This window comes from Pituophis catenifer, unplaced genomic scaffold (assembly GCF_029215685.1).
Source record: "Pituophis catenifer annectens isolate HBS135680 unplaced genomic scaffold, rPitCat1.0.hap2 SCAF_4, whole genome shotgun sequence".
In the NCBI taxonomy this organism is placed as follows: Eukaryota; Metazoa; Chordata; class Lepidosauria; order Squamata; family Colubridae; genus Pituophis; species Pituophis catenifer.
The window spans coordinates 27,642,203-27,667,959 of NW_027256884.1; the positions used below are offsets into that span (position 1 = coordinate 27,642,203).

The 25,757-nt window shown below is 37.3% G+C and overlaps 1 protein-coding gene across 1 annotated transcript; it reads left to right on the forward strand.

Moving 5' to 3' along the window:
* The first annotated feature begins 815 nt into the window (after nt 1–815).
* Nucleotides 816–25,757, forward strand: ERCC5 (ERCC excision repair 5, endonuclease). The gene is made up of 16 exons (XM_070943041.1): nt 816–882; nt 2,121–2,239; nt 2,726–2,901; nt 5,462–5,577; nt 5,681–5,773; nt 5,906–5,966; nt 8,303–8,446; nt 11,250–11,457; nt 12,228–13,118; nt 13,543–13,790; nt 14,192–14,311; nt 17,755–17,968; nt 19,228–19,372; nt 19,478–19,678; nt 20,534–20,618; nt 22,375–25,757. Exons 2-16 carry the CDS (start codon nt 2,152–2,154, stop codon nt 22,924–22,926), a joined length of 3,342 nt encoding a protein of 1,113 aa, XP_070799142.1. The 5' UTR covers nt 816–882; nt 2,121–2,151; the 3' UTR covers nt 22,927–25,757.

Sequence of the window (25,757 nt, forward strand, 5' to 3'; positions counted from 1 at the left end):
ACCAAATCTGCATTTCTAAAAGCTGGCCTCCTCAGTTTCTGCTTGGGGCAGGGAAATAAGGAGGGTGGGGGGGAGGCTGGTTTCTGCCTCCCTTACAGATTTTTTGTTTCTCCTTCGAGAAATATTTTATCCTGCCTTTTTAATATTTCCCAAAATATTTCATTCTTGGTGGGTGGGGATTTCTACAAAATGAAACACTTGGGAAAAAAACACCCTACTCTGATTCTAGTTTTTGTTTAAGCCTTAGCATCTCACTCTCCAATGGTAAAGGAAGGGGGAGGAGGAATGTACATGTTTACTGGGAAGTAGTTCAGGCTTTCATAACAGCTTGCTAGCCTGATCTTAAAATAGGACAAAACTGGTAATGTTTGAATGGGAAAGCCAGAAGGTTCGGAATAAGAAGGGGGGGAGGGGGGAAACCAGGAAAAGGAAGCAACATATTACATTAATTAGTATTTCTGCTAAAAAAAAATCACCTGGACCTCTACCCTAATTTCTAGGTAACTCTGCATGTCTACAATGTATAAACAGACACACGAATTTATGCCAGTTGCTTTTTGATCCTAGTTTCTCAGCAAAATTCTTCCTTCGATGTTAAGGAACAGCAGGAGAAAGAATGAAGAAATGACAGTGATGCTGCGGTTGCAAAAACGATAGAAGTACTCCTTGAATATTCGTCCTGATACTCTCACAGCCTCTGTGTAAGAACTACATCTCCCAGCGGGAAGCGCAGTCTGTGACGTAATAACATGGCGCTGGCTGGGTGAGCGGCGCTTTGCTTTCGAACGCTCTTCCCTGTATATTCTAGGTTCCCGGGTGGATTCGTCCTGCGCCCCCCCCTCCCCCCAAGAAGCTTATCTTCTTCGCTTTACACCAATTAAGGTTCGTTGGTTTTTTTTTCGCCCTGCGTTGCAGCAATTCCCTTTATTAGAAGTTTCGTCCATGTGAATTCTGGTTTCGGTGTCGGAAGTCGATAGGGAGGAAGGCAGCAGGAGCGATTACACAAGGACCATAATGGCTTTATGGAGTTGTAGGAAAAAGTGCAAAAGAAGAAGATTGCAGTGGGGAATTTGTCTTAGGAGACCGAAAGCACAGACGAAAAATGCAAAATATGCAAGCCAGTTTAGTTAAGGGTTTGTATCTGCGCAGTTAAGGCAAGGCAGTTAAAAGAATTGGAGTTGGGATTGGATTTCCTACTTTAAAACGAAGACATTCGATAGCATTTCCAAGGCTACCTGAAAAATCGCCTTACCAGCGCTTTAATGGCACCAGATCTCTTATTTGTCCTTGGGGGGGGGGGAAATAAACCTTTTAAATAATTCAGACCAGTGCTAATTCAGGATTAATTTAAAAAATACATTTCAAACCCTTTCACTGTTCTATTCTGCTTGTCAACTGCCATCTTGTTGAGAAAATGGAGTGAGAGTGAATTACGTTATTAAAACTGCAGGGTAATTTTATTTTACCCAGTTATTTATAATATATTTATTTTACACAGTTTTACATGTGAATGCTAATGCTGATTAGGTAATGTAGCTCTGATTGCCATTCTGAGGTGGATACTATTGTAGTTGGTGCAGGGATTATTTCTATTTTTTAAAAACTGTTTGCTCATTTATAAGCAATCTTCATAATTGGCTTGATTAAATGAAAATATATATGAAGAAAGCAATATTTTATAAGTATTATTCCTTTTCTTGTAAGATTTAACTATTGATTTATTGGTTTATAGGTAATGATGCGAGGGAGGGTGTTCTTGACCAGTTTTTTTTCATTAAGCTATTTTATCTGTCTATGTACCATTTTCATAATGTTTTTAGTAGAAAAACTGACATTTTAATAAATAAGGTATTGTTTAAAGTTCCTGTTCAGGTAAATCAGGCCTTCCCCAAATTGTGCAGTTATCTGTGGGTTTCTTAACTCTGTCACTCTTCAATATGGCTAATAATTGGGAAAGAAACAATTTCTTTGGAAGGCACAAGTTTGGAAAAAGGTTGAGTTAAATATTTTTAAATTGTCTAGCAAGATTGCAGTTCTGCAGATACTAGATACAGTAAGATATTATGATTGTCATATTTAATATATAAGCAATTGATCAATATCTTTATTACTTTCAACAGATTTCACTTTCATTATATTAGCTAACAAATAATGGGAGTTCACGGGCTTTGGAAGTTACTGGAATGCTCAGGAAGACCTATAAACCCAGAAACATTGGAAGGAAAAATTCTTGCTGTTGGTATCCTTAAAAAATGAGCTTCCTTAAGAACTTTTTAATAGATTGTATGTATAATTGCTGATTTTCTCCAATCAATAAATATTTGAAAGCCAATATTTTATTTTCAGTCTTCTTGTTAAATTTACCTGATATATTTGTTTTACGATCTTAGGAAAATTACCACATCAGCTAAAATTAACAGCAGTGTAGTATTTTTTTTCCCCTACCTATTTGCACACAACATGATGCGTAGCAGTTATATTACTCTCATAATGTCAGATAGCTCTACTGGCTCTTCTGAGAGATGTAGCCTCTCATATACAGAAGTGGCAAAATAAGGAAAAACATCTCAAACCCAAATAAAACTTATAGTATAAGCTTTTTGTAATAAAGTGTGCTTTGTAAAGTGCTGGTTATATAAGCATCAATGATTGGTATGCTTAAACAGCTCAATGCTTCTTTGTATATGCCACTTTTCTGTTGTCTTCCTTTAAATGCTTTCGTAAGATATTAGTATTTGGTTGAATCAAGCTATTAAAGGAGCAAGAGACCGTCATGGGAATTCCATCCATAATGCTCATCTCCTCATATTGTTTCGCCGACTTTGCAAACTGCTCTTCTTTCGGATCCGCCCCATTTTTGTTTTTGATGGAGAAGCTCCTCTATTGAAGAGGCAAACTTTGGTATGTAAGCCACATTGAAATTGGAATTACTAATTTCAGTGCATGTTACTTTCAGACAAATTTAGTAAACCAAGGATTAGAGAATTTAGCAAGTGTGACTTGCTAGAATAGAATAAATAAAATAGAATAAAGGAATAGGAGAGATTGGAATTAAAATCTCTTTTTCTTAATGATTCAGACTATTGTATTTAATCCCTCTTTACTTGCTTTTAAAAATAATGGTCTAATTTTGGAATAACTTGATTTGCCACAACAAAATGTGGGCGCTGTCAGCTTTGGAAGCCATATTAACACCAGGAGCTTCCATGCTGCCACCTTCTTGAGCTTGGGACAGTAGGAGGGGGAATTTATTAGAGAGATTGTGGTTAGGCATAATAGCATTCTTCTTTTTGATCAAGGTTATGGTGTTTCTGCATCTGGAGGAGGAGTGGTTGCAGTGGTGGCTCAAGTTGGGACGGATGGTGATTGGGCCATGTGATGGATTGATGGGTGCAGGGGCTGGATTTGGGGTTTTGATTTACTGAGGGAAAACCCGGAACTCTCAAATTCAGGTTTTCCCAGATGTGCCAGTATACCTACTCTAAGAAATGGAAGATTTGAGATGATGCCTGTCTCAGAGTCTTTGATTGGAGTTGGGTTGTTCTGGAATGTTGACACTAACCCGAATCAAAGACTCCGAGACAGGCATCTGAAATCTTCCATTTATTAGAGTAGGTATACTGGCACATCTGGGAAAACCCAAATTTGAGAATTCCGGGTTGTCCCTCAGTAAATCAAAACCCCAAATCCAGCCCATATTTAAAAACAATGAATACACAAATTAGGTGGAAACTGGAGGGACAAATTTGATAAACAAAGCAAAAGTATACTTTTAGGCAGAAAAATAAAACACAACATGGCAACTTTCTGTAGAGGAGCATCTCACATCCCTCACCAACCGGGAATCTCATCCTTTTTAAAACTGTTGCTCAGATTATTTCATCTAAAGCATAGCGTTATTCCTAAAATAACAGAAGCTCAACTTTAGGAGGAGTCCAAGAAATTATGTGGTATTCCTTTACCATTACTCATATTTTTGGTTAAGTGCATTTATTACATAGGCTTCTTACTTATCAATTAACAAAACATGTGAGAGAGCATTAGCAAAACAAAAATCTCCCTGCCAGTGACTTACCTTGGCAAGCCACTTATTTATTAGAATAGAATAGAATAGAATAGAATAGAATAGAATAGAATAGAATAGAATAGAATAGAATAGAATAAAATTCTTTATTGGCCAAGTTTGATTGGACAAACAAGGAATTTGTCTTTGGTGCATATGCTCTCAGTGTACATAAAAAGACAAGATACATTTGTCAAGAATCACAAGGTACAACACTTAATGATAGTCATAGGGTACAAATAAGCAATCATATTAGGAAACAATATCAATATAAATTGTAAGGATACAAGCAACAAAGTTACAGTCATGCAGTCATAAGTGGGAGGAGATGGGAGATAGGAACGATGAGAAGACTATTAGTAATAGTAATGCAGCCTTAGTGCATAGTTTGACAGTGTTGAGGGAATTAGTTGTTTAGCAGAGTGATGGCGTTTGGGAAAAAACTGTTCTTGTGTCTAGTTGGTCTGGTGTGCAGTGCTCTATAGCGTCGTTTTGAGGGTAGGAGTTGAAACAATTTATGTCCAGGATGCGAGGGGTCTAAATATTTTCACAGCCCTCTTTTTGACTCATGCAGTATACAGGTCCTCAATGGAAGGCAGGTTGGTAGCAATTGTTTTTTCTGCGGTTCTAATTATCCTTTGAAGTCTTGTTGGGTTGCAGAACCATTATTACATTTACATGCTGCCCATCTAGAAAGAAGAAAGAACATTCTTAAACTAGGCTACATCAGAAGATGTAGGGTGGGGCAGAGGGAGAAAAGTTCTTGAAGGCTTTCTTTTAGAAATCTAAGGCTTACATGGCCAGATTGTGCCAGAGGATGCAGAAGAAAAATGATCTGATACAGGGACGCATAGAAAGATCAGTAATTTCAATCTCCAGACCAGTTCAGTTGTCTTCCACAGTCACAGTCAGCAATCTAAGAAATACTTTAAAAAGAAAGGCTCTTGTTAATCTACTGTCTTCATTGAAATGAAAATTAAATTTAGGAAAATTACCACAGTGAATTTAGCTTCATTGGGCTTTGCTGCTTCTTCCAACAGTGATTACATTAGGATTCCAGTATGGAATAGGGTCATGCCCTCATCCAGATGAACCACCACTAATTGGGGGCTTTTCCTCTGAGCAATTTCCACTTCAATGGGGTTATTCACTAATCCCTTCTAGTAATTACAAGATTTGTGTATCATTAAGAATCAGTAGTTGAATATCCTTTTTTCCATAGACTCTTCCCAATCCTTTTTCTTCTCTGTGTTTTTAAAGTGGTAATTCCGAGGACAAGAATTGCCTTTTCTTTATCTCCAAGTTACTGGGGCAGCCTTGCTAGCAACAAGGTGGGAGACAAATAAAGGCTTTAATAAAAGCAATGACTACAAAGTATTTTACTCAATGCTATTGCAGGCTAAACGAAAGCAGCAAAAAGAAGCTGCAGTCACAGATTCAAAGAAAACCAAGGAGAAGCTTTTGAAAACCTTCCTGAAACGACAAGCAATCAAGGCTGCTTTAGCAGGCAAGAGGCAAGAACAACCTTATTTATAAACCTGTTTATAAATGCCTATGGGAACTTTCAATTTTTAAGTATTTTGGTTTCCCTAACATGAAATACCCTTGTATTCCCAGCAATGCTGAATTTCCTAGTCTTGCAGAGGTGAGAAGAGAAGAGGTGGATGACATTTATGTGCTCCCTGCCTTACAAGAAGATAAAAAAAATAGGTGAGTGAAACAAATTTTAAAAATTAGATTATTATGTAAACATTAAGAAGCAATAGAATCTAAAATAGTCTTTTGTTTTCTGTGGACAAATTTTGACATTTAGCAAACTAGTTCTGTATTTTTATGGCCTAGCTCGGAAGAGGAAGATGAAAAAGAGTGGGAAGAAAGGATGACCCAGAAGAAAATATTGCAAGTAAGGCCCTTATGTATTTTATATTACATTGCAGTCCTTTGAAAACAAATGGATAGTAATAATAATGGTGATACCAGTGGTTCTGGCATACTGGATGCCATACCAAAAGATCTTGGACAGCATTTTGAAAATCTCCATATTGGCAAAATTTCCATCTATCATTTATAAACAGCCACACTGGATTTGTAGATATATTATGCTGATACATTATGGCACCCTAGGTTCTTTGGAAGAACTCAGTGTGAGTTCACAGCTGCTAAAGAGCTGGCAGCTGTGACTTCACATTGTGTATATAATAATAATCAAACCTATACTAAACTATTTTTCCCCCCAAAACTTCATTAACTGTTTGAAAGGTCAAATCCAGTCTAAGCAATTGGTTGACTGTATGACCAAACATAATAATATTAAAAGTTATTGGATTTATTTGCTGCCCAATTCCCTGTGATTTATAAGGATCAAGGGGTCTATATGCTACACTGAAAAACACTAGACCACTTTACATGGCACAGTAAACTAGAACTTTGAATAATTTATTCCCATGGTTTATTTAATTTTGGGTCAGGAACCATGGTTCCTCTAATATGTCAGAATTTGAAGCCACAGTTTCTCTTAACTGTGGTTGTTCGCACTGTACATAATGCTAGATCTATAAGCCTTGAATGACTTCAGTGGGGTTCTCTCAGATGGCTCCAGAAGTTGCTTTCAAATGGTTGTTTTTAATGACAGGATACGTATTACATATGTGGAGGAACCAACGTTAGCTGTGTTTAGTTACATTTACTTCAGTTATAGTTAAAATGAACATACAGGTAGCCCTCAACTTACAACCATAATTGAGTCCAAAGTTTCCATTGCTCAGCAAGACAGTTGTTAAGTGAGTTTGGCCTCATTTTACAACCTTTATTGCTACAATTGTTAAGTGATTCAGTGCAATGTAAAATTAGTAACACAGTTGTTAAGTGAATCTGGCTTCCCCATTGATTTGCTTGTCAGAAGGTCACAAAAGGTGATCACTTCACCTCGAGATGTTAAATACATGCCAGTTGCTAAGCATCTGAATTTTGATCACACGATCAAAGATGCTGCAATGGTCATAAGAGTGAAAAACGTTCATAAGTCACTATTTTCAGTGCCGTTGTAATTTTGAAAGGTCACTAAACAAATGGTTTTAAGTTGAGGACTACCTGTAGTTTTGTCCTGAGCATACTCATTTTTGAAGCGGAGCTCTTGGCTTGCTGTGTAGTTGTAAGTTAGAAGATGATTACATGTTTTAAAAGCAGTGGAACAGTTAAAGATTTTAGCATGAGATCATTGGAAGCTCATTCTAGACAGAGCAGACAATACTGGTCTCGTTGAAACAGAGGCTTAACCCTCTAAAAGGCAACTTCATAGGCTTGTGATGCTGTCTGAAATTTAATAAAATTCATTTCTATGTTGGAAAGTGTCCAAAGTTCAGTTTATTGTGCTTCAGGATTCGGGCAATAGCATAAATGGACAAGAATTTTGAGGAAAGGGGAAGTGCTTGCAATCTGTAAGTAAGGAACTTCTGCATAAACTTTTGGAGCTATAAAATACTGGATTTCTTAAAAACTAACTTTCATAATGCAATTAATAAGGACAGGATAGTGTGCCAAAAAGGGATTAAGCTGCAAATCAGGAGGAACAAGGTTTTTATGCTGACTCTAATCACTTCATTAATCATGTTTGCTATAATTATATTTTTTTGTCCAATCTACTCTAGCGTCTTCCCATTATGGTCAACCAAGTATTCCTGGGAAGCTCATAGAGGAAGATTTGTGAGGACAAATACGGTAGAAACTGATTTTTCAAAGATCCTGGTGATAACAAGCCAGATCTCTTGGCTTTTCCTCCTTAGATATTCAGGAAGACCCTATATCTCATAGATACTTTCATCTTGTGATCTTTGGCATGGCATCAGAGATGCCCTAAAGTTTGTCTGATTTTTCCTCTTATAATAATAAAAAATATTCTTAGAAGGGCAAATTTTGTCTCAGACTTTAATGAAAACATAAGGGGCAGATTTGTTCTTTAATCTGAAAACACTGCGATTTAGTCCCCACCCCCCCCACCCCATATACCAGAGGTATACTTTGGACTTTATTGACAAAGGTTGATACTGGATGGACTCTTTTCTAATGCTGATCCACTAAATTCCTAATGTACATTCTGCTCCTTGTTTCAGAAAACCATCTTCAATCAGGGTAAAGGAAGTTTGGTTAGTCCTTTTTATGCTCCTTGCCTAATCTATGTGCATATCTTATGCCACTCATTTTATAAAATGTTTTTGTGCTCCTCCTCCCTCCTCTGCAAAGGAAGAATTGTTGGAAAACCCTCGTTCCGTTGATGTTGAATCAGACGATTTCTTGAGCTTGCCTCCTGAAATAAAACACGAGATCCTCACTGACATGAAGGAATTCACTAAACGAAGAAGAACATTATTTGAAGCCATGCCTGAGGTAATGGACAGGCTTTCCTTTGCCTTTTCAAGCAGAAGGGTGCCTTGTCTGGAGCTGATGAATCCCTGTTAGGCAATCCTGTATTTTTGTTAAGTAATAATGTTGAAAATACTTAGGTCAGTGATGGCGAACGTTTTCGGCACCGAGTGCCCAAACCAGAACGCGCGCATGTTGGCACACACCGGAATGCCGGAGACGTGTTTGGGTTTCCGGCACTCCAGCATGCGTGAAGACCAGCTGGCACCCCGGAAACCAGAAGAGCAGCTGGCGAGAGCGCACGTGCCCACAGAGGGGGCTCTGCGTGCCCCCTCTGGCACATGTGTCATAGGTTCGCTATCACGGACTTAGGTGATAATTCTGAATGTACAAGTCTTAACAGTGTTTCAATAGTAGAACATTCATACTATGACTGCTTAAATGAGGATATCTTGGGAAATAGGATATTTGTTATTATTTATCATCTCTGGATAGTTTGAATGACAATTTACAGTAAGTGAAGTTTCCTTTTAGGCAGATTTCCTTATTTGTGCACTTCTGGGTTTGTACTTATCTATAGATTCTTGTTACATTTTTATCTTGCTGTTTTGTAAAACAAGAAAAGCAGCTGACCTCGTATTTAACATTTATTAGGAAGTAAAATTCAAATATCCCTAATGTAAACAGTTAAAATACCAATTGTAAAAGTAATACCGTGTTCCCCCGAAAATAAAACCCTGTCTTATATTTTTTTGAACCCCGAAATAAGTGCTTGGCCTTATTTTTGGGGAGGTCTTATTATTTTGGGGTGCGTGGAGCAAGATGGGGCTCCTCTTGCTGTTTTACCTGATTTCCAGCTTTGTCTCCCTAACCCTAACCAGAGGAAATGGCGGGGACCAGCTGCACATGCGTTTTAATATTTTCAGGGAGGGCTTATTTTCATGGAGGGCTTATTTTTGGGGGCTTATTTTAGCCCATGCGCTCAAAAGCCCGATTGGGCTTATTATCGGGGAGGTCTTATTTTCGGGGAAACATGGTAGCAAAAGGAGAGTTTTGGTGTCTCCTTGGTGAGTTGTTTTTCAGATAGATACACAGATAGACAGACAGACAGACAGACAGACAGACAGACAGACAGACAGACAGACAGACACATTGTGTGTGTTTATGTTCTGTCCCCGTCTCCACACACACACAAACACAGCCAGCCGAGGGTTAAGGAAGCACTTGGCATACACACAGGTTGTTATCAAAAACTTGGCAGCTATACGAGCATCGACTGCCAAGAGCTTTACTTCATCAAATAAACAGAAAATACATACAAATTGCAAATAGTCCAGTTCCAAACAAGAAACCTTCGGCAGCTTTAAGCGTTGTTCAAGTGACTAGCCAGAGTTAGTTTTTGTTCGTCACAGAGTCTTAAATGGCCACCACACTCTCTTATATAGTCTCTGGGGTGTGGTCCAGTGACTCAGCCTAATCCCTGGCACGCCTCCTCAACCGCTGCAACCGTTTATCACGCCTTCGTTGGCGTGGATCCAGGAACGACAGATCGCCTCCATCGCTCTCATTGGAGACACCTGGCTCCTGGCTGATCTCCTCTTCCTCGGCCGGCACTTGAGGCAGAGCCAGAGGGGAGGGGCCTGGAGAGGGAGGCCTGGCCGACTCCTCTTCTTCATGTTCGGAGCCTTCTTCCTCCGATGAGATAGGCTCGGAGGGCGGGGCCACAACAGTCTACTCAGAAGAGAATATCTAACTCAGGGTTGAACTGTGGAGTTCTTGGTGTTCTCTGAGCTTGGTTGTTTGCTTCTAGACATTTCATTACCCAACTAGGTAACATCATCATGCCCAATGTATGGATAACGACAGCACTGATGATGTCCTCGCTCTCATACATACAAACATACACAAGCATGATTTATGTGTCTGTGTATTTCATTTAACCATCTCAACTACGACCCCTGAGGTCAAACCAATTAACCCACCTCATAAAAGCAGCGAAACCTGCCCGATCTGTTATGGTTGGGAGAACAGACAGCTCTTCAGTGCCTTACCAAAGGTTAACAGGCCACCTGGATTTCCAAAGAGATACTGTTCTATAGGGCATGTGCATAGAATGCAACCTTCCTTGCTCTCTACTTGCAGTGTCTCCAGCCAGGGACTTAGTATAGGTAGTCCTTGATTTACAACAGTTGATTTAGTGACAGTTCATTCATTGTTTCATGCTTACAGCCATTGCAGCATCTCTCTGGTCACATGATCAAAGTTCAGAGGCTTGGCAAATGGTTCATATTTATGACGGCTGCAGTGCCCTGGGGTCACATGATCAGCTTTGGGGACTTTCTGATAAGCAAAGTAAATGGGGAATCCAGATTCACTTAACAACCATGTTACTAACTTAACAAATGTATTGATTCACTTAACAACTATGGCAAGAAAGTCGTAAATTGGGGCAAACTCATTTAACAAATGTTTCACTTAGCAACATATATTTTGGACTCAATTGTGGTCGTAACCCGAGGAATACCTGTGTGACACTACAGTAAGGACTTGTCATATGTGGGGAAGAACTATTCCTACTCATGTTCAAGTATTTCAAAGTCAGTAGATGTGCTTTCATGTTAAATATGTTCATCCCACCAAGACCCAGAATGTTGGTACTATTAAAAAATGAAATAAAATCCTTCGAGGAAATTTTAAACATGATGTTGCTTTTGCCTCTAGAAATCCTTCTTGTTTCAAATCCTGTTTTTGTCAATACATGTATTCTAAAAATATAGGAAGTCTAGTTCTTTCAAACTATTGATTTAATTCCATTATTTCTTTCAAGGAATCCGATGACTTCTCCCAGTATCAGCTCAAGGGTTTGCTTAAGAAAAGCAGCTTAAATCGACACATAGAAAAAGTGCAGAAGGAGATGAATGAACAACACTCTGGCCAAATCCAGCACCAGTATGAAGAAGATGGGGGTTTCTTGAAAGAATTGGAAACCAGGAGGGTTGTATCTGAAGATACCTCTCATTACATCCTATTAAAAGGTATCAAGGGAATCCTCCAGATTCTGTTGTGGCCCGTCAGTGGCCTGTGCAGCTAGTAGCTGATTCTGACAGTGAGGAGGCTGGTGTGGTGTTGCGCCAGCAGCCTGTCCAGCTGGCATTTGAGTTGGACAGTGAGGAGGCTGGAGAAGATGTGGTGCCAGAGGCGGGGATTCAGCTAGGGCCTTCAGAACCTCCAGAAGCTTCCATGGGTGAAGAGGAAGAAGAGGAGGAGCCTCTTCTCGATGCACGGGTGTGCAGAGTTGCCAAAAGGCAGGAGTGGCTCCTCAGGAAGAGGTCTCCTTGAGAGTAAGGCTTGGGGCTAATTGGCCACTCCTTTAGCCTATTTAAGGATGGATGATGACTGAGGCAATTTGCAGGGAACAACTTAGTTCACTTTCCTTTGTGTCTTGATCTTAGTTCTTTTATCAGTTACCTGCAAATTGCTTCTGGGCTTTCTGCCAATCCTAGTAAGATTATGATTATTTATTCTTTGGAGTCTTTTAGGCTGTTAAGAAAGTTAATTAACAGCCTTTGTTTGAAAAAGACTGATTTAATTTAGTAAACTAAGGTTTGTACAGACTTTGTGTGTGCTGCGTTCTTTGGGGTCTGTAGCTGGGGCAGAACAGATTCAGAGTACTATTGGGAGTTCCGCAATAACTGATTACTGTAGCGTAGTTTCAAATAATGTTTTTAAAAATAGCATTTAAATTTTACTCCATCTCTTTTACCATACGAATAAAATTCCTTTGTTTATGCCTTTTCTCTTTCAGGTACCCAGTCCAAAGGAAATGCTTCTAGTTCTGTGACATCTGCAATCCATTCTTCTACAATGTCGAAAGATTTAAAACCTAGCAAAAATATCAACGACATGCAAGTTAAGCCAGTCTCATGTGAGCTTTCAATGGAATCAACCAGTAGTGCTTATGCAACGCCCCCTTCTCCCAGAACGATGCTTGCTATCCAGGCTGCTATTTTGGGAAGCGGCTCAGAAGATGAGTTGGAAGATGGAAACAAGAACCACCTTAATTTAGACAAGTCTGAGTTCACGCCCAGTGTAGACAAAGGTAACATGTCTCCACGAACAATCAAGGCTATTCAGCAGGCATTATGTGAGGAGGAGGAGGAGGAGGAGGAGGAGATTATCATAGCACCATTTATCAATAGGACTAATATTACTCAAGGAGAAAGAACATCCATGAAGGACCATCTTGCTAGCAGTTCAGATGATGAAGAAGAAGCAGTTCCTGAAGAGCAGAATGAAAAACTTTTACCAGTACAGAAATTGGAAAGTAGAAATATTAAAAAAAGCCCATGCATTCCTGCTGTGCAAAAACGACTTTTGGCTGAGGAAGAAAATGAAGAAAAAAGTGTAGAAACCGGGATTTCTCAAATAGATGTAAGCCCTGAACAATGTCAGAGTCCAAACAACAGCATAAAGCAGCCAGAAATGTCTTTGTCTCCAATTCCATCAGTTGGCTCAAGTCATTCAGGTTTTGCAGAGTTAGCCCAAACTGGAAAACTTCAGGGTTTAAAGGAATTGGCTAGCCATTCAGAAAAAAATGTATCCTGTACACAGAATGAATTTTTGTTTCCTTTCAATATCCCTAAACTTGAAGAGAGTGTGGAACATCAATCACGGTCTGAAGAAAGCGATTCTGATGGTATGTAAGTTTTAATGTAACATTAAACATTAACATTAACTGGAATAATTTTAAAATTATATAAGTAAGAAATTCTATGAACTTTCCTGGCAAGTTGGCTTGTGAATATGCATGTTCAGGTAATTTCAGAGATTGATTTTAAACTGTTTGGTTTTGGAAGGCATGCATTTTTCATTTTTTAAGTTGGCTTCTAGTGCTATTTTTTTAATATTGAAAACTGTTTTAGTTTCATAAAAAAAAGTAAAGCCCATTTAAAAATACAGATGTGTATATTATATCAGCAGCCAAAGTTTATTAACTAAATAGTGATAAAATGCAAAGAATATTGTGGCAAGCGATGGCAAGAAGGCATCTAATATAATGCAACAAAATCGGTTATGCACTATTAACATGATATGTAATATATAATGCAATATTTTTATAGGTAGTTTCATTGAAGTAGAGATTGAACCAAGTGGTGAACAAGATCAAACATCTGAGACATCACTTGCCTCCACTGAAGAGGAGGTTGGAGTGGTGTCTGAAGCTTCATTGGAAATGAAAGAGGGGAGTGAGGATGCTACAGAGAATAAATCAGAAAATGGTGAAGATGCAGAACTTGCTATGCTACAAAATGCTGGAATGGGAAGCACAGAGAAAGCTGAAATTAATGAATGGCAGAATATTAATATGGTAATTATTTTTCAACTATCTGTAGGAATAACAAGGCAGAACTATGAGCTGTGAACCGTTTTTATTTTGGAAACTTTGGGGAGACACGTGGAAATAATGAAGAATGAGATGACTTAAAAATACGTAGGGATAACTTTTTCCTGTAATTGTGAGCACTGGAAAAGGTGTGTGTGTATATGTGTGTTCATTTAAAGATGAAAATTGTGGATTTGTTGGTGGGAGCACACCTAATATAATATTACCACCTATGACATAACTCTCCTAGATTTAATTTTTATAGGATCCTTTGGCAGGAACTGAGAGAATTGGTTTCTAATTATACCTATAAGAAGCTTAAAGGAAGACAGTTAACAGACTTCAGTACTTTAGATTTAACAATGTTTTGGTTTGTATCTTTGTAGGAGGATTTGGAGGTCTTGGAAACAAATTTGTCTGTTGAACAAACAGCACTTCAAGCTCAGAAACAGCAGCAGGAACGTACAGCTGCCACCGTGACAGGACAGATGTTCTTAGAGAGTCAGGTTTGTGTTTATGATCTATTTCATTTGTTCTCAGCGGGTGATGGAGACGGCCTATTATATAGAAGAGGAAAATGAGAGTATTGATTTGGCAAGACTATCTAGAGAAATCTGTATTTTAGATGGGACGTGAAGTGCCCGAACAGTGTTGTTTGAGAAAATATTCATAGTAGCATTGTATTGTCTATGAAGATTCTCAATCATCCAGGTCATGGTTGTCCCAAAGGCGCCTTTCCTGTTCAGAACTGAACCGAAAGGACCACTTCGGTGGGAAAATGACAGAGACATGAAGGGAGCCTCCTCGGTCATCCCCTGGGCACAGGTCAATGTCACTAGCTAATCCTTTCAGCCTGAAAGGTGTTTCCTTGGTAGGCGTTTCCAATACAAACAGCAGTAGTGCTTCACAAGCTTCTTGGATGAGAAGCGAAATGTTTTCAAAGAAAAAAACAAAGTCCAGTTGCCTTTTGGCAAAAACATCTTTGGAAAATAGTAGCATTAGGTTTTCCCCATGTCCAGTTTTTCCTTTTAACATACTTGGATCTTTGAAATGTAAAAGGATATCTATGTTACGAAAAATTCCATTGAATTCCATTAAGCTTTTATTTATTTATTACTTATTATTTTATTTTGTCGCATTTCTATGCCGCCCAACTCCCAAGGGACTCTGGGCGGCTTACAACAGAGAATAAAACAATGCAACAATATCCCATACAAAAGTTAAAAGAAGACATTAAAACATTAAAACACATACACTCCAATTTGTGGCCGGGTCTCGCAAGATCACTATAACGAGATCAACGGCCCCAGGCCTGCCGGAAGAGCCAGGTCTTCACCGCTTTCCGGAAGGCCAATAGGGTGGGGGCAGTCCGGACTTCAGGAGGTGATTGGTTCCAGAGACATTGTTTAGCTGACGGGACCCGGAGGAGATGCGGAGGAGACCCCTCTGTGAGATCTTACCGGTCGCTGGGAGCTATGTGGTAGAAGGCGGTCTCGAAGATTTTAAGACAATGTTTCATGTGCAGCATAATCTGTTTAATGTTCAGTTATATATAATAGTGAAAATATTCCTTTAATTATAAACTCAGTAGGTTGTATTATTTTTAAGCATTGTTTATTACTTTAATTACATTCATGGCCATTGATCTCGCTCTTGTGATCTGGCGAGATCTGGTCATGAATGGCGTGAATGAGTTTTTAATGTTTTTAATTTTTAAATGTTTTTTTTTTATAATGATTTTTTAAAATGTATTGTGAGCTGCCCTGAGTCTTCGGAGACGGGTGGCATATAAATTGAATTAATTAAATTTAAATTAAATTAAATTAAATTAAATTAAATTAATTGATAATATCTAGATGCTTTAGGAAGGAATGATTAAACTTAATTCATTTGAAGTAGTCGGAATTTGTGTCCAATTCATTTTGCAAATTGTAATCAGTCGTAATAGGATCAGAGAATCAAGAATTCAATCTCTAATTCCATAAATTATGTGTAGTTTTCAATCTAGAGATCAATTCCATCCCTCATATTGAACAACTATTTTTCCTGTTTAAAAAAAACAGAGGAAACTCAAAAAGTGGAAATTTAGCCATCTTTCTCACATTTCCAGATTTTTCAAATAAGCATTGCAAGATACTGGAGAAAGAGGTGGTCTTAAGATGCCCAATTTAAGATTGTATTATGAAGCTGCTGCCCTCTCAGCAGTCACAGATTGGATAAACTTAACAGAGGAAAAGATATTGAATATTGAAGGATATGGTTTGGTTTATGGCTGGTATGCTTACTTAGTGTATGATAAGAAAGTAGATAAGACTTTTAAAAGTCATATATTAAGAAATGCTCTATTGCGTGTCTGGAAAAAGTATAAATATAAACTAAATGATAGGACAGTACCCAGACACCCGATAGAGAACATAAATTTAGAGCAAAAGCAAGATAAGATTACATATAAGGAACTTCTTTATAAGGAAGGAGTCAGATTGCAGTTAAAATCCATGGAACAATTAAGAGAAGAAGGGATTATTAGGACTTGGTTTCAATATGGACAGCTACAGGCCAGATGGAGAGAAGATCAAAAAATTGGTATTTTGCAGCAGGATGAGAATTTGATAAAGCAAATAAGAGATGAAGGTCAAATGCACATAAAAAGGTTGTACAATGCATTACTGGAAATAGATTCAGAAACAGATTTAGTCAAGGATTGTATGATAAAATGGGCACAAAATGTAGGTGAACCAATAACGATGGAAACATGGGAAAAGATATGGGTTAGAAATGTAAGATTTACACAAGCACAAAATCTAAGGGAGAATTTTTACAAAATGTTTTATAGATGGCATTTAGAACCAAAAAAACTAGCTTGTATGTATCCAAATTTACAACCCAAGTGTTGGCGATGCGAGTGTGAAGATGCTACATATTTTCATATATGGTGGACATGTAAAAAGATTAAGGCTTTTTGGATAAAAATATGGTGGATTATTCAAAATATTTTGAAGAAAAAAATTAAATTTACACCACAGTTTTTTCTGTTGGGAATAGTTACGGATTGTACTGTAATAGAGACTAAGCTGGTTTTGAACTTAATAATGGCTGCCAGGTTACTGGTGGCACAGTACTGGGAAAAGGAAGATCCACCTACTATTGAGGAATGGACATTAAAAGTTGTGCATTTGGCGGAAATGGCAAAAATTTCATCATACCTTAAAGACCATTCAAATGAGAGATATATATCGGAATGGAGAAGATGAATTGATTATATACAGAAGAAGTATCTGAATAAGAAGATTCACATAGCTTATGAATGAAATAATTTTAAGTAGTTTTTTTTTTTTTTTTGAGTTATAAGGAGTTAAGGACCTAGGGAGAATATGAAATGTAATAATTTGTTAGCATATTTTAGTTTTTGGTTTGTGAATGCTATACCCTGTGCTTGTTCTGGGAAGTCTAGGGAGGGGGGTGGGGGGAGGGAGGGGAAGGGAGGGTGGGAAGGGGAGGGTGGGGTTGTGGGGGGAAGGGTGGGGGGGTGAAAATGTTTGTATTTTTTATAAAACTTTTCAATAAAAAAACCAAAAAAAACCAAAAACAAATATGTTTTCTGCCAATTTTATTCTATTGTTAGACCCTAAACCTTTGTTTTTCTCATATTCTACGCTAGAAATCTTAAGATAAAGCAAAATAAAAGAGAATTTACTAAATACTAAGAGTCTTTATTGCTCTTAGTATCTGAAAAAAATTGCATCTGATTCTAATTATTGCTTGTACTGGTGAATATATCTGACTAATTATAAAAATAATGCCTAAATCTTGCTTTGAAGAACAGTTTTAAAGATGTATCTTCTACAAGTCCATTCATCACCAGGAAATTAGCATGTGTGATTAATGAACCGACCCTTAGCAGATTTCACCACCAATTAATTTTGGAACGGTTTTTCCTGCTTGTTCACAGGAACTTCTGCGCCTCTTTGGCATTCCATACATCGAGGCTCCAATGGAAGCAGAAGCTCAGTGTGCTGTCTTGGATCTTACTGATCAAACTTCTGGGACAATCACAGATGACAGTGATATTTGGTTGTTTGGAGGACGTCATGTGTACAAAAACTTCTTCAATCAAAGCAAGTACGTCGAATATTATCAGTTTGTGGACTTCCAAAATCAGCTAGGTAATTCATGATATGAGACCTTGAATCATGGTTTCTTTTATCTTTTTCCAAAGATATAACTTAATTTCAGTGGTAAACTCGCACACCCATCACACTACTCCCTTTTGAAGTAAACAGCTGTAAACAAAGGGCAGACGATGAGGAAGAAATAGAAAGCCAAAGGAATTGAATCATGAGATAAGGATAAAGAAGAGGCTAAATCTAGTTTATGCCAAACTAATAATTATTCCTCTCCATACCATTCTGCCTTACAAAAAAGTATTGCTTCCATTTTATCTGTACACTTTGTTATACATTCCCTTTTATTCTTCAGATTATTATTTCTCTCTGATTATCTTATCAGCACCATCTCAATGCAACGTTTTTAGTTTACCCCTCCCTCTTGACTTATTAATGCTTCCTCCATGTACTTCTTTGTGATTTGGCCTTTATTCACCTGTATGATCAAACAGCTTCAACATACGTGATCTCTCAGTTTTATATTCAGTCTTCAAGATCGGCACCCGTTTATTCTTACAGAATAATAGAATAACATCTCTTCTTGGTGTACCCTAAATATTTCTAAAGTCTGCTATTCCTGCTTCATTTAATTTATTTTTATATTTCTTCCAAATTTAAACTTTTTTATTAGTTTTTTATTAGTTACTCTGTACCTCCTCTTTTTCCCTTCCTTTCTTCTTACTTTTCCATGTTTTTTTTCTTTGTATTTTATACTTCGATAAACTAATTTACTTTTATGTTTTTGCTGACATTCCCAATGCTAATTTCCATGTAACAAAATGGATATAAGTATGTTCCACTTCCCCAAATAAATTCTCATTGGGTGGGTGTGCTCCAGATTTCCCTTTTTAAACATTATGGCTTATGGAACATGTACCTTTTAAACATTGTCCCATAATTATGGGACCTAGGATATGTGCATAGGATTTGTAGTTGCCCTGGAACAAACTCTCTCTCCAATATATAACAGGCCCCAACTCTGCTTGCTTATAAGTGGCTATAACTCCCCCCCCCAAGGTATTTATATCCTCTTTTAGTTGACTAATTATCCCCGTGGGTCATCATTTTGTATTTTCTATATTGCGTTGTTCTTTTTAACATTGTATAGTTAGCTTCCTTTGTTTATTGTTTGTTTTTGTTGTACTCTGTCTCGAGTTACGTTGTTTGAATCCCTGAAAGAAAGAAAGAAATTCTTTTTTCCTGCTACCTGATAAGAAACTTGCACATGATCACTTCCTTTCCCCCCCCCCCCCCCTCAGGCTTGGATCGAAACAAGTTGATTAATCTGGCCTATCTCCTGGGCAGCGACTACACTGAGGGCATCCCTAACGTTGGCTATGTAACTGCAATGGAGATTTTGAATGAGTTCCCTGGACATGGACTGGAGCCTCTCTTGAAACTCCTGTAGGCAATTTTCATTGTGGGGCTTTCATTTTTTTCATTTCCAAAGCCTAAGTCAAATCATTTTTTAAAACATGTCTCTTTTTCTCTCTTTCTCTTCTTTTTTAGGGAATGGTGGGCTGAGGCTCAAAAGAATAAGAAAATACGTCCCAATCCATATGATACTAAAGTGAAGAAAAAACTGCGGCACATAGAAATTGCTCCTGGTTTCCCAAATCTTTCTGTGGCGGAAGCTTATTTGCACCCTGTGGTGGATGAGTCAAAGGCATCCTTTGCTTGGGGAAGACCTAATGTGGACCAAATTAGAGAATATCCTTTCCACTGTTTGTTCTCTTAACAAATTGTTTATAAAAAAAAAAGATATTCTAGTGCAAACGTTTGCATAGATCAGGGGTGTCAAACTCAATTTCATTGAGGGCTGCATCAGGGTTGTGTTTGACTTCGGGGTGTGTGTGGCTGGGATAGGCATGGCTGGAGTGGGTGTGGCCAGCTTGACATCACGTGTCGGGGAAGCCTGTGGTGGCCTGGATTTTCGGCCTCCTGCAATCCTCTGCCAGTGAAAACTGAGTCTGGGGGGGCCCCATGGGCCACATCTAAACACCACACGGGCTGGATCTGGCCCATGGGCCTTGAGTTTGACACCCCTGGCATAGATGAACTGTGTTTCAGTATGGTGGTTTCCTGTTTCCTTCTTTGAGTGGAAGAATTCTAGATTCTATAGCTAGTAAATTACTTATCTGGCTAATGCAAATTTAATTTTTCTGAATACTAATTAGTAGCACTTCCATATATATTACTTGTTATATGTTTGGTTGATGCAGAGTCTTTACCCTAGTATAAATAAAATTAAGAAGCTCAGCATATTAAACCCCATATTTGGTCTTTATTGGTTTTTTAAAAAATGATCATTGTTTACTTTCCTGGTGCAATTGCTTAGCACATTGTAAGCCGCCCTGAGTCTCCGGAGAAGGGCGGCATATAAATCAAATTTAAAAAAAAAAAAAAATTGTCAGTACAAAATAGTTTGGGAATACAGTTTTTGCATGTGAAAAGTAATGTAAATTCAAAATTAGCAGAAGGGCTTCAAAATGTCTAATTCAGACACATCTTTAGAAATCTTTTGTGAATGCTTGCTTGTTACTACTGGTCCTTAACTGTTTGCATATTTTGCCAAAGTCATTTTGGATGGACTAAGTTAAAAACGGACGAAGTTCTCTTTCCTGTTCTCAAACAACTGAATATTCAACAGGTATTACTGAAAATGAAACCTTTTCTTTGACAGTTGGTAGACTTGAAGTGTCCAGGTCAGGTTTGCCATAACTTACAAAACTATCTGTATGTGTAATAATGAATACAGCTTATATTTCTCCCTTCCACAAAATATATAATTGATATTTAAGTTATCATACTATATCAGTTGTGGAAACTGAAACATCTCTGAAAATAAATTTTTAAAAAGCAGATGATTAATTAGAATTTGGTATAAAAATTGGTTGGATCAGATGAAAATATAATAAGGAAGTAAGCTATGTGTTTCACTATTTCAGAACTGTTACTTTATATACAGTCTGAAAAGAGCAGTACTGAATCTTAATACTGAGTAGACAAAAGTTATATCTAGACCACTTGTTTTCACGGGTCAGTGTCCTGGAATAAAGCAGGCTATTTTCCCCAGAATATTCCTGTTTGTTCAGAGATTGAAAGCAACCATAGGGAATGGCAGAGTCACTGTTTGAATGCACAGTGTTTATAATCCCAGCATTTAGAATTGGTTAGATGAAGGGTTCATTGTCAAAAGACTAGGCTTCAGTCATGTAGTAGCTGATTAGAAATGGCAAAAAAGATTCTAGATGAAGGGAGTCTGATTTTCTATATCCCAGACTTGGTTAGGGTCAAATCTAGGCAAATATATATGTAGAAAAAGCTCAAAAATATAACAGTCCTGACAATTGTATAAGTTGTTGGTTGCTGCTATTTAGCAATCTGCATGTTTTTTTCTAATACCCTGTTTTTCCAAAAATAAGACATCCCCTGATAATAAGCCCAATCAGGCTTCTGAGCGCATGCATTAAAATAAGCCTCCCCCCAAAATAAACCTTCCCCGAAAATATTTAACCGCAGAACTGGAAATCAGGTAAGACAGCAAGAGGAGCCCCATCTTGCTCCACGCGCCCCAAAATAATAAGACCTCCCCAAAAATAAGGCCAAGCGCTTATTTCGGGATTCAAAAAAATATAAGGCAAGGTCTTATTTTTGGGAAAACATGGTAATTTATAATTTTTCCAAGTAAACTCTGACAGGAAGCATAAAGTAAACATGCGGCCATCAAGAGTTAATATTTTAATGACATAATAGCAATACAAACAACAGCAGATTGTACAAAATGATTGCTTCTTAAAAGTTGTCTAAATAAACAGGTTGCTATCCACTTATAAAAGCAGTCTGGTATCAAGCCCTGGGAAAGCTTTTAAAAAATTGTGTAGTTACCTCTAAGAGCAAACTGCCGGTTGCAGCCTGTACTGGAGCCAAAACATCTACAGGACATGAATCTGTTATTTATTTCAATGGAATCCTTCTGTATCAACAAAAATGGAACCTAAATGGGGCTACTAAGAGACTAGGGTGGGATATTAGAACATTGGCCGAACCCTAATGGAAGCCGAATATAGACTTGGAGTGAATTGGCCTGCTTGACCTCCATAAAACATCTTGAGATGGTAGGGAATATCTGGCAATCCAAGTATTGTGGAACTTCATTTCCCAGCATTCCTCACCATTGTCAGTGCTAGATGAGGTTGCTGAGAACTGTAGTTTAGCATCAGCTGGAGGGCTAGATAGTCCCTATCCTATCTTAAATGTATCAGGACTAGGCACAAGCAGCTGGAGCTCTGAACAAATATTCTCTTGTCAAGGATGTGCATTTTGTTGCATGTTTTCTCCACTGCAGATAGTATCCGCCATAACCCTTACAGAATCTTACAGGGGTACTTTTCTTTCTTTTGTAGACTCAGTTGCGTATTGACTCCTTCTTCAGACTGGCACAACATGAAAAACAAGCCATCAAGAGTCAGAGGGTTCGCCGAGCTGTGACCTGCATGAGGAGAAAAGAGAAGGAGGAAGACGACAGTGAAGTCCAGGAGGCAACTGCTGTCCTAGAAAAAGAATTGAAACAGAAGAAAGGGCAGGCATTCAATAAAGGAAGGGCTGGATGCCAGAAACGAGGAAGCAAACGGAAAAAATGTCCACCATCTGAGCAACAGAGCGTTCTGTGTGGTGGCTTCATAGGAGAGGTTCTGCTCTCGGAGGCATCCAGCGAGTCTTCAGCTGATGATTTGGAGAATGAAGCTTCCAGAAAGCACAGAAAAGGGGAGAATGCAAAGATGCTCGAAACGAACATGGCAAGTCACAAAACTAGCCTAGAAGTTGCATCTGCACAAAGTGAAGCAAGGAGTAGCAGCTCCAGTGCAGAGGAAGAAATGCAGATGGTGACAGCCAGGCCAGTGTTTGAGGGCAAAAAAGCACGAGGCAAGACTTTAAGGAAAAGGCAGAAGAAATAATGCTAGCTGGAAACATATATGGGGCTTTAAAAATTATCTTAATCTTGGTAACTTGAAGATGTATAAACTTCAAGGCTGGCTGGGGAGTTCTGGGACTTGAAGTCCATAAAACTTAATCTGTTAAGATTAAGAAGCACTGCATTATCGTACAAATATTTGCTTCTCTAGAAAGATACTATTTTCCACTTTATCAATCTCCATCTCATATTTAATTTTGAATACATTGAGACTGTTCACATAATTAATAACAGCATGTATGAATTTAAAAAACTTTTTAAATAGGAAACATCTGTTTTCTCCTCAAGAAAGCCTCTGCTAAGGTTTGTCAGTTTTGAGAATTATCCGAAGGTGATTTGCGACCTGTATGATTTTCAGAATGAAAATGAATTCAATGGAAAAATATTATTAAAAAAAAAGGAAGAAAGAAAATGAATTCAATGTATGGTACTTCTCATCTGACATTAAGCTTCATACTTCACAAAAACAAAAAACACAAGTGCCCTGCAGTTCAGAGCTTTTGTAGTTCATTAGCAGGAAATATGTGGACAGCCTAACTTCCTTCGTATCTTGCCATCCCATTTACATTAAACATCAGTTTGTGCATTTTGCAGTACAAAGAAACTTCAATGGAAAAAAGAGAGTTGATCATTTTTATCTTACTACAAATGGATATTAAACAAATGAAATGGAAATGAGATACCAAACAAGGAATGTAAATAAATTGAAGAAGAGCAAAGCTTGGCTCAAAGTTTAGATGAGATTTAAAATTCATTTTTGTGTAGTTAAATTATGAAGTCTGCTGTGTCAGTCTGGTTCATCCTCCTTCAGATGCCCAATATAAAGGAAATTCCACACACAGTTTTTGTAGACAAAAATGTGCAAAATATATAAACTCCTGTTTTCATTTCTTGTTTTATAAAATGAATGCTTTGTACATTTGTTGCATTAACTGAATTCCTCATATTAACTGAATTTCAGTTTTCTGTCCAAACACACATTCATCTAACAACACACAAGAAGCAGATGAAATACAAAATTAAACTTTAACCACTAAAAAGATGGTTGTTATAGGATGCAACAGAATAATAGACATTTTGAAATCAAACTGTCAAACCAAAAACAAAATTATATGAGATTATGTTGAATTTATAATTATTTATCCAAATGATTCTTAATAAAGCTTAATAGAATATATACAGCAGTATGATTCATTATCAGTCTATTGGATTAATAAATACAAGATCCAAATATGGGTATGAAACTTATTTCAGGAAGAAAATCTATTTCCTGAAACGAGGAGCTTTAACATCATTGCTAAAAAGATCATTTATCTGGGGATTTGTTTAACAAAAAATAATAAAGATTTATTTAAGAACAATTACTTAGACTTGGAGAAATATAATGCTAACTATTTCAAGTTAGGAAAGTTAGGACCTCCTGGCCCACTAGTGTCCAAAAAGAATTATGAAAACGAAAGAAAATGCTTAGAGATCTAAGTTTCAAAATGTATTACATTTAATTAAGACCATTTATTAGAGCTTAACTATAAATTGCAGGGAAGTTTGATTCACAAAGTGAACAAGTTAAAGAGTGATTAAATGAATGCAGAATTTAAAGAGAACGATCAATATGCAACAATAATATCAACGGGATAAAAATATTTAGTCAGTACTATCCTCAGAGAAACTTGGTATCAGATTTTTTTCCTTCCATTCGATCATATCTGATTCTTAGAGACCCTTCCTGGCAAGGTTTTTCAGAAGTGATTTGCCAGTGCCTTCCTAGGGTTCAGAGAAAGTGACTTGCCTGAGGACACCAAGTTGGCTTCATGCCCAAAGTAGAACTAGAATTCACAGTCTCCCAGTTTCTAGTCTTGATGCCTTAGCCACCACAACAATTTGGTTATCAGATATTTTACTGGTGGTGTTTTACTCTAGTGTTGATTAGACAATTTATTCTTAAAATATTCCTGGAAATGTGCTAATGATACTGGATCATTTTTCCTGTGTGATGTTATGTCGTGTAAAGTCCAACAGTTGTGGAAAATGATTTATAATAGAATGAAATAAATGTTCCATTCCAGACTGTCAGATTTTTGTTAATATTGCTAAACTATATATTCCCATAAGGTATACTGATTTGGGTTTGTTCATGTAAGGGCTGCAAGAATTTTGTATCCCTCTGTCTTCAACTGAAAATACAATTTCTTCCATAGAAAAATGAGAAAGCAAATTGTAGGAATATATTCTACTGTCTCTGTCAGTCTATTGTAGCAAAAAAACAAAACAAAACCCAGTTTGGTAGATCTTTTTCAGACAAAGAAATTTTATTAAAAACCAAACATTTGTGAGCTATAGCGCATTATATTAATTGAATGGCTAAACTGATGGTTGAATTGGGATGAAGTAATGTCAATATTAAGTTTATGTATAAACAATAAATCTGATACAGAATTTACCACAATGTAGAAACTATGTATGTTTGAATTATAATTCTTACAAATAGGTTCAGATCACATCCAAAGTTTAGGTTTTCTTTTACATAATATTATAATTGTATGGTGATCTAAATGTATTGAACATAGATGCTGCCTTTTTTTACTACTAATACAAGAAATATTTATTCAGTTCAAAGAGAAACTACTAATATAATATTTCAGATTGAAATGAGATATTCCAACATACAAATTAGATTAATGTTGTTTTGAATTTTAGCTAACTGTAATACTTGTACATCTTTTAATGTATTTTCTGTTCTTTTTATTCTTTTATTGCTTTCATTTATTGTACTTGCAAAATTATTAAATTAGGAAAAGATATTAGCTATGATAA

What these genes read in the sequence shown, in the direction of transcription:
- ERCC5 (XM_070943041.1), top strand. Translation starts at nt 2,152, where the DNA reads ATGGGAGTTCACGGGCTTTGGAAGTTACTGGAATGCTCAGGAAGACCT. An exon ending in TCATTACATCCTATTAAAAG is followed by an intron (nt 11,458 to 12,227) that starts GTATCAAGGGAA and finishes TTTCTCTTTCAG; the next exon opens with GTACCCAGTCCAAAGGAAAT. An exon ending in GAGCCTCTCTTGAAACTCCT is followed by an intron (nt 19,373 to 19,477) that starts GTAGGCAATTTT and finishes CTTCTTTTTTAG; the next exon opens with GGAATGGTGGGCTGAGGCTC.